Source organism: Sinocyclocheilus grahami, unplaced genomic scaffold, assembly GCF_001515645.1.
Source record: "Sinocyclocheilus grahami isolate Dianchi unplaced genomic scaffold, SAMN03320097.WGS_v1.1 scaffold1436.1, whole genome shotgun sequence".
Taxonomy (NCBI): Eukaryota; Metazoa; Chordata; class Actinopteri; order Cypriniformes; family Cyprinidae; genus Sinocyclocheilus; species Sinocyclocheilus grahami.
The window spans coordinates 135,602-144,274 of record NW_015506615.1 but is presented as its reverse complement, the minus strand read 5'-3'; the positions used below and the strand labels follow the sequence as shown (position 1 = coordinate 144,274).

Genomic DNA, 8,673 nt, shown 5'->3' with positions numbered 1-8,673 from the left:
AATAAGGGGAAATGAAGAAGTGGATAAATTAGCAAAGCAAGCTTTACAGAGAGAAACGATAGAGATACAAGTTCCATTAAGCAAATCAGAGATTAAGGTTTTAATATGGAGGAAAGTGATTAAAGAATGGCAAGTTAAGTGGAACAATGGGGGAAATGGTAGATTGCAGTTTAATAAACAAAGTAAGTCATAATATAAAGTGTATAGCTAAGTCAAGGAAAGAAGAGGTTATCTTTAACCGAATATTGCTAGGGCACTCAAATTTAAATAGCACTCTTAAAATAACAGGGAAACAGTTATGTGAACAATGTCATGTTGAAGAAACAATACCTCGTGTATTTCTTGATTGTAGCAAGTATGAACAAGAAAGAAGAACAATGATAGTAGAAATAAGGAAAAATGGAATTCAGGATCTTAATTTTAAGGTTTTAATCAAATGGGCAAGTGAAATAAATAATAATGTATTCTTTGATTTTATAAGAGATACAGGGTTGGTAAATAGAATTTAAAACTGTTTCACACTCCGGAGCAGAAGGTGGCGGTAATGCACCTGTTTGCGTTGGTGCCTGCCGCCGTTAAAAAGCAAGAAGGCGAAGAAGAAGAACCTTCTTCTGTGCATTATGACGCAGCGGAAACTCAGTGTTCTTCCTTTCCTCCATTAGCTGAGTGCGTGGTAAGAGCAGGCTGCGGCGCGCTCCTCAGAGCTGTCGAAATAAACACTTTATTTTCTCACTTACAAATACACATTTTCTTTTTTAAAACTATTGTTATTGTGTACATTACAGATCGCAACCATGGGTCGCCGTCCAGCCCGTTGGTAAGTTGTGAATTTGTCTTAAAAACCGTCCGTAGTGAAAATGGCAGGGCCCGCTAACCACGTGCGGCACACAGGCCCAGTTCAGCAGCGACTGTACACTAACGCTCGCTGCTGGTAACTCCAGAGTCTGTTTAAGACTAATTTGGCTTCTAATAAACTGCATTATACAATTCTTGATCATTTGAAACCCAGTGTTGAAACTCACAAATTAACGCCTAGGTAGCCGCTGGAAGTAGGTCGTCATTTAGCCGTTTGCAGCAGTTGTTTAAATCTCTAAATATAATATGCTATATTTAGTGTGTTCAGCTTTGTGTAAATCACGTTTTTGAACTTAAGTAGTTCTGTGTGTCGGTGGTTTTAAGTCTTGCTAATTGTCAGTCGTCTCTTGCAGCTACAGATACTGTAAGAACAAGCCTTACCCGAAGTCCCGTTTCTGTCGAGGTGTTCCTGGTAAGTTATGGAAGACCACACACGTCCATCTTTATTATGAAAGCGTAGACAAAAAAAAAAATCCCATGTCATGGGCAATCTGGAATTATCATCGTTTTAAAATGCCTTTTACTGAGCTTTAAAAAGGCATTAAGTCATTGAAATTGAAAAATGTCTAATGTACTTGATTTTAGAGCATGTTTAATCAACTTTTTTTATGTGAAGTTAAACTCATAAGAGATGGTGATCATTTAAAATGATTAATAAATTGGTTTTGAAGTTCAATTGTGAATTGTATATATTTCTAAAAATCTTAGCGTTATCACTAACTAAAAAATTCACTGATCAAAATATGTGGGTACCCTGAATGCATGGACAATAATGGTTTAAATTTTAGTAAAAGTCGTCTATTAATGAATCAAATTCTAGATTTGTTCTAATTGAATGCATCCCTCTCCCAAACTCAGATCCCAAGATCAGGATCTTCGACTTGGGCAGGAAGAAGGCAAAGGTGGATGAGTTCCCCATGTGCGCTCACATGGTATCTGATGAATATGAGCAGCTGTCCAGTGAAGGTGAGGGGTCTAAATGCAATACTGTTGTTCATATCTTATACTTCAATGTTTTACTTCAAACTATTTCTGATCCATACGGTCTTCATTTTCCCCCCTCTAATCTGTTAATTTTCTAGCTCTTGAGGCTGCCCGTATCTGTGCCAACAAGTACATGGTGAAGACCTGTGGTAAAGATGGTTTCCACATCCGCGTGCGCCTGCACCCTTTCCATGTTATCCGTATCAACAAAATGTTATCCTGTGCCGGAGCTGATAGGTGAGCATGAGTGTGGTCTGAGACTCTTACCTGCAGCTTATTAAGCCGACTAGACGGGTTGTTTGTACTTGTGTGGTGTGCAAAGGCTGCAGACAGTAAGTCTTTGGTTTGTGTATGAGCCTAGCTGCGCAGTGCTGGGCCCTTTAAGGGACCATGGAGACATAAAATTGCTTAATTTTTCAAATAGAATTTCTGTTTGACTACTTTTGAGTTAATCTTTGTTCATCTCCTCTCCAGGCTCCAGACTGGTATGCGTGGTGCGTTTGGTAAGCCTCTGGGCACAGTGGCCCGTGTGCGCATTGGCCAGGTGATCATGTCCGTGCGCACAAAGGCCCAGAACAAGGAACATGTGATTGAGGCTCTGAGGAGAGCCAAGTTCAAGTTTCCTGGCCGTCAGAAGGTATGTAAAATGAAGTTGAAAACCGTGTCTAGGTGATAATTGTGTGAAAGTGGTATGCTGACAGTCTGCATTATATTCTTCATCTTAGATCCACATCTCCAAGAAGTATGGATTCACAAAGTTCAATGCCTGCGACTTTGATAACATGCTGGCAGAGAAGCGTGTGGTCCCTGATGGCTGTGGGGTGAAGTATATCCCCAGCTGTGGACCCCTGAGCCACTGGAAGGCCCTGCACGCCAACTAAGCACACACATTCATCTGTGTGAACCAAGGCTCTAATGACCACAAATAAAGTCCATTCTTTGATTTACAGTCTTGGTCTTTAGTTTCATAATTTGCATTTTGAACTTGTTAGTACACTGCCACTCAAACGTTTGGGTGCATTGAAGTAAAAAAAAAAAAGAAATTGTTACATAACGTTCTTAACCATCATTAAGGGAAGAATGGAAACATTGGGGGCAATTTAAAGAAATTCTGTTCATTTCAAAAACATTTTCTCCAGAACAGTTGTCATTCGGTTGTTCCTGTCATTGTTTTGCCTTCAGGACACAGCTCAACTTCAGTCTTGTCAGACCATAAAATTCTGCAGGATGCTTTGTTTTGCCACATGGCTCCATGCATGACTAATTAAATTGAACATAGATGTACATTCTTAGAGTAAATAATTGGACAATACATTTTTTAATATAATGTAATTATGAAAATATTTTTGGTAAGTAAAAACCAAACAAGTTATTTTGTGTTATTGCCACTAGAGTTTTCTGTGGATTTGTTTCTTTGTGCCTTGTACATATTTTACAAAGATATCAATGAAAACTTGATTAACAATTAATTATCAATGAATTAACTTTTAATTATTAAATTAATCAAACAGCAAATCATACAGTGAGTTTTTATCAAAAATTAATTTTCAATGATCATTTCTAGAAGCTATAAAAAAATGTTCAGTCGCATCCACTATCCAGCACATCCTGAAGATGCGGTTGTGGATCTGTATGAGCTCAAGTACATAACAGCTGTGTAACAGCAAAGTAAAGTCTTCACTTCCATCTAGTTGAGATGAATAATCCACTTCTGGTACATTCGTGTTCATATGATCTGCAGTAGCAGTAAGATGTTCAGGACAAACGCTGTAGGCAGAAAACACGAAGCTTTGCTGTTTCCTTTGAATAATACTTTCTGAGTTTTGAGGAGTACCTCGATGGGGTAGTGATCACTCACTTCTAGGGCCTATAACAGACAATCTGAAGTTCAATGACATGACCATGTGCAAAATAAAAACAGTAAATGCTGATTTTGGCTTACCTCGGCCTCTGTAAGGTGGAATTCCTTGGGAAAATTGAACGGCCGTGCTGAAGACGGATCAACTGTTCTGAGAAATGGCTCTCCATGCACAACAATTCTGAGGATTAGCCATAAAAAAATTATGGATAAATATTGAGCAAAGAATAAAAGGTTGGCCTTATGCAATGTATATATGCAAATCATTAACATCATTGTATTATGCTGATTTGAGTATTTTACTATACCGGTCATATGCACAGACAGTCGACTGTTTCACTGTAGTGTCCACGTTATCCTGAATCAGCCAGATGAAAGACGGGTCAGAGAAGAGCCTGATGTTCTTACGGTTCTTTTTAGCCACATAACCACAAGCTGCATTGAAGTCTCCAAGGAACATCACATTCTGCAAAGATGACAAAAAAGCTAAGTTTGCCATTTAATCTCAATGATATACTCTATAATATTAGAAATCTGCCAACATACCTCAATTTCCCACCGTGCTCTAATGTCCATAAAGACATCATAGAGTTCATCAATCTCTTTGGTGGCATTTGAAGGAGTGGTGTGCTGCGGGATCAAGATAAAATCCTTGGCCACTGTTAACAGAGACATTATGAGATCACATGACCAAAATTCAACATACATTTTCCCTGTTTTATTTTTACCTGTTTTAGGGGCTTGAAAATGTACCACAAATGGTTCTCTGGAAAAAGCATCTACATCCCCTTTCTGTGTATCTGGATACTGATACTGGTTTTTCAGCTTCGCTGTGCTTTTCCTGTGTGAGGGGAAAAAAAGATCAGAAATTTCCAAAACCAATTATGGTGATCAAGAATCATCTTAAAAAGAATCATTTGAATGCAACGAGTGAATTTAGGCATCACAACATTATAATATAAACTATAAAAATGGATATTCACTTTGTGATTTGCTAAAAATTACATTTAACAATGTTATTCAATTATTGGTGTTTTAAAGAACTTCAAGGGAGCGTTAAATGACAGCAAATTCAATCTAAATGTTCATCACAATTAAATATTCAATATCGACTAATACTGATCAATTAAAACATCTCTAATATCAGACAATAATAAGTGTGATCCCATTCCTAGTCTTTATATATTGTCCTAATGTACAGAAGTGCTGAACACATACCTGTAAACAAAAACGTATTGCTCCTGATAGTTTTGTGTCCTCCCAAGACGTTCACTTGCTACATATTCATAATCATTATCATTAAGTCTGGAAACAAAATATAACATAACAGCATTTATGCACTGTGCATTTGTTTATCTCTTAAATCTGACTGGTTACAGTGATTTCAGCTTTGTTTATTTTTTTTTAAATATTTGCATATCATCTACCTGTTGACCACAGCAAGCAGTCGTGGCATGGCTTTTTTTTTCTGATCTCTGACCTCCTGGAGTAAGCATATGTCACAGCGAGATACAATCTGCAAAAAAGAACACATTTTGCAAGATGTTTTTATATATTACAAAAATAAATAAAAGTTACTGTACTGTTAATCTTCTTACCCTTGATACAGAATTCATGATTTTGGCATCGGCTGATTTTGAATCACCAAAACTCTTAACATTAAAGGCACAAATTCTGAAGCCATAGCAGCTCAGCGCGCCAGAGAGAATAGAGAGAGTGAGGAGGAGCAGTCTGCCGGTCATCCTGCATGTGAAGAGTCAGAAAAACACCTCTGTAGTTCAATGTGATTCAATGGGAAAGAACAGGCTTCAAATGTTATATTAACGGGAACATTTGAATCGCATGCAAGCAGGCACTCAGAAGTGTAAAAACATCTTTAAAAGATAGGGGCAGGTCAATGTGGAAGAAAAGACCTGAATTAAAAATAATACGGTTAAATAAACTAACTGACTATATACAGTTATTGCAAAAATGTGATCATGAAACTGATGAGTAACATTAAAACATCATGTGATTGTGGTTCTCGTTTTTAGAACTTTTAGGAGATGTTTTTTAAATTATTAACTAATTTCCCTATTCCTATCCCCAAAAGTTCACTTGTCTGAACTGTAACAAGTAAAAACAAAACACACTCAAGAACAATAACAATTCATCAGGTTTTAAGAACACATTTTGAATATCCAAAACTATTTAAATTTACAATACAAACGACCTAATTATATTCTGATCAAAGTTTTGGCTACTTTTCAGGTGAGACCTGTGATCAGAGAGTTAACACCTCATGACAGACTCTGTCAGGGATCAGGATGTGTCTGCTTCAAAGGAGTAGGTCTTTCTTCTGTTGAACACAAAAGAAGATATTTTGAAAAATGTTGGGAACAGTTGATGAGCACCGTTGACTTCCACAGTAGGAAAAAAATACGATGGAAGTCAATGGTGTTCATCAGCTGTTCAGATCCCAAAATTTTTCAAAATATCTTCTTTTGTGTTCAACAGAAGAAAGAAACTCATACAGGTTTGGAACAAGTGGGGGTGAGTAAATGGTGACATAATTTTCATTCTGAAAGTGAACTACTCCTTTAAGGTTAGTGACCAATTGTGAAGTTAACAGCCTATGCTGCTGCTGCAGAGAATGATCACACAGACATGCTTGTTTGTCTTTCAATAACGGAGGAGTGGTCGCTGGCGTGCGGTGGATAGCGAAAAGTGTACGGAACATGGTTAGTCTACGTCAGTGAATCTCAACCTTTTGGCGAACCGGACCCCAGTCCAAATCAGAACCATCCCCAAGGACCCCCAGTCCAAATCAGAACCATCCCCAAGGACCCCCAGTCCAAATCAGAACCATCCTCAAGGACCCCCAGAACAACACTGACTCAGCTATGTATCATTTGTGTCTTTGTGAGGACCAAATGCAGTCAAGTATAATTCAAGTTAGTTGACTTGTCCAGTATTTGGCCATATCATCAGCTATATTGCATTTTTCTTTCATGGTAATGTCATGTCAAAATATACAAAATGTATACACAAATTCATATTTTATACGGACCCCCTGGCCTTACGTCAAGGACCACTAGGGTGACGCTGTACTTTTTCAAACTTCAGTTATTTTAAACAGTTATATTAAACACCACTCTCTCTTTGAACTGTTGCCTTCTGGCCGGCGCTACAGAGCACTGAGCACCAGAACAGTTTTTTCCCACAGGCTATACTCAGCCTGAACAATTAATCTTTCATAATTATACATCGTCCATCACAACTAACATAGTATATTTATATTAAACTGCACACTTTGTAAATAACATATCTGCACACTAATAAACATATATGTACATTTATCTAAACAATTAAATTTTTTCCTATACTTCTATTTCTGTATATAGTACATTATTAAATTTTTCTTTTTTTATTATATTAGTGTTATATTACATCCCTACTGTGTTATTCCTATGTATGTCTGCACTATGTTTGTACTTTCTTCTGCACTGGAAGCTCCTGTCGTCAAGTCAAATTCCTTGTGTGTGTAAACATACTTGGTAATAAAGCTCTTCTGATTCTGATTCTGATATGTATTTACCCTTACATTGCGAACATGCGGAGATCTGTCTCCAGGCTGTGCGTGGCGCGTCAATCTGAATGGAGGCGGGGTGAAGTTATGAGGTTTATGAAGTTATGAGGTTTATGAAGTTATGAGGTTTCGCTGACAGTTTGAGAGTGGCGTTACGAGCTTGAGTGACAAGCTCTTTTAAATGCTTTTCATTGGTAAAGATTTGTAAAACCCTCAAACAGACACAAGGAAGACCAATGGCATTGATTTAAAATAATAATAACGAAATATAATAGAGATATGAAGTTTGGATAAGTTTCCACGGCACACCTGACTGGGCTAGTGTATGGACTGGCATACGGAAACACCGCCCCTGCTTGTAAGTAATCCAGACGGCAGATAACATGTTGAAACCAGGTCTGTTAGAGGTGTTAGAGGGTTTCAAACAGCCGTTTCTAAAGAACTTGTCTATATATAACAACTGTTTGCCTAGTAGCTACAACATCTGGAACTCTGCACTGAGGAAGCAGGCTCACAGAACTGCATACAAAGCTTAATATACTGAAAAGAAGACCTCCTTACCTCATTTGAAATGTGTTGGGTTTCACTTCAACAATACTGCTCTCTCTCTGTCTTTCCCTTCCGCAGACAGTGAAGAGATTCCACTGGTGTTATTATACTCAGAAAGCTCGAGGACCCAGCTTCTGCTTTGCTATTTGTGGATAAGGGGAGGAGCGTATCTTTCAAATGTAAGGAGTGCGGGTCTTTCCCTTTCCACACCCTGCAAGTCATAGCTTCCAGTCACGTGACCGGCTCGAAGACTTGGAGGGCAAAACATCCATAGAACTGCAGCTCAAGCCTGCCAATTTTCCACTTGTTCCCCAGCCACAAGTATTTAGCTCACCTCTCAAAACAATAAAACAAAGATGTATGTGAACAAAATGCAAGTTTTGGCCATTTGCAATCCATATTAAGCACCCGCGGCAATATTTCAGTCATTAAACAGTGCGACAAAACGTTGTAAAAACACTTAAAATGCCGTAATATATTTAAAACAGTAATATTAAAAGATCAAATTCAGTGAGGGTATGATGCATACCCTTACGAAAAAGAAGTTTATTCAAGTGTGCTATTAGTATACTTCATATACAAATTAATACCTAAATAGGGACATAGTAGTATACTTCAAGTATGATGTAAAGTTCACTTAAAGAAAACTTACGAGTATACTTGCAGTATAAAACTACTAAACTAGTAGTTTACTGAGACTTCAAAGTGTACTAAAAATGCTACTACAAGTATTTAATTAGTAAATATCAGTATTCATATAAGTTCACTTTTAGTATAGTTGCAGTACAAACTAAACATTTTGATGTAAACTAGTTGTGTACTCAAAGTTTACTACTGTTATACTTAAAGCATACTTAAA

General features: G+C 37.5%; 2 protein-coding genes across 3 annotated transcripts; one reads left to right on the top strand and one right to left on the bottom strand.

The window, feature by feature from the left end:
- Nucleotides 1–609: 609 nt before the first annotated feature.
- rpl10 (ribosomal protein L10) lies at nucleotides 610–2,788 on the top strand. The gene is made up of 7 exons (XM_016256497.1): nucleotides 610–673; nucleotides 786–817; nucleotides 1,209–1,267; nucleotides 1,714–1,821; nucleotides 1,938–2,076; nucleotides 2,314–2,476; nucleotides 2,565–2,788. The coding sequence occupies exons 2-7, from the start codon at nucleotides 795–797 to the stop codon at nucleotides 2,718–2,720; spliced, it is 648 nt and encodes a 215-aa protein (XP_016111983.1). The 5' UTR covers nucleotides 610–673; nucleotides 786–794; the 3' UTR covers nucleotides 2,721–2,788.
- A 586-nt stretch (nucleotides 2,789–3,374) lies between these two features.
- LOC107570280 (deoxyribonuclease gamma-like) lies at nucleotides 3,375–7,980 on the bottom strand. Of its 2 annotated transcripts, XM_016256493.1 has the most exons (10): nucleotides 7,827–7,980; nucleotides 5,296–5,440; nucleotides 5,125–5,213; nucleotides 4,916–5,002; nucleotides 4,426–4,538; nucleotides 4,244–4,356; nucleotides 4,006–4,163; nucleotides 3,782–3,878; nucleotides 3,674–3,706; nucleotides 3,375–3,574 (listed from the first exon to the last, which is right to left on the bottom strand). In XM_016256493.1, exons 1-10 carry the CDS (start codon nucleotides 7,829–7,831, stop codon nucleotides 3,566–3,568), a joined length of 849 nt encoding a protein of 282 aa, XP_016111979.1. In that variant the 5' UTR covers nucleotides 7,832–7,980; the 3' UTR covers nucleotides 3,375–3,565. The 2 variants fall into 2 exon arrangements, with proteins under 2 accessions (XP_016111979.1, XP_016111978.1); XM_016256492.1 differs by having other exon boundaries at nucleotides 3,375–3,706.
- Between the last annotated feature and the right edge of the window lie 693 nt (nucleotides 7,981–8,673).

What these genes read in the sequence shown, in the direction of transcription:
- rpl10 (XM_016256497.1), top strand. Translation starts at nt 795, where the DNA reads ATGGGTCGCCGTCCAGCCCGTTG. An exon ending in TTTCTGTCGAGGTGTTCCTG is followed by an intron (nt 1,268 to 1,713) that starts GTAAGTTATGGA and finishes TCCCAAACTCAG; the next exon opens with ATCCCAAGATCAGGATCTTC. An exon ending in AGTTTCCTGGCCGTCAGAAG is followed by an intron (nt 2,477 to 2,564) that starts GTATGTAAAATG and finishes TCTTCATCTTAG; the next exon opens with ATCCACATCTCCAAGAAGTA.
- LOC107570280 (XM_016256492.1), bottom strand. An exon ending in TTTTCAAGCCCCTAAAACAG is followed by an intron (nt 4,357 to 4,425) that starts GTAAAAATAAAA and finishes CTCTGTTAACAG; the next exon opens with TGGCCAAGGATTTTATCTTG. An exon ending in GAGCACGGTGGGAAATTGAG is followed by an intron (nt 4,164 to 4,243) that starts GTATGTTGGCAG and finishes TCATCTTTGCAG; the next exon opens with AATGTGATGTTCCTTGGAGA.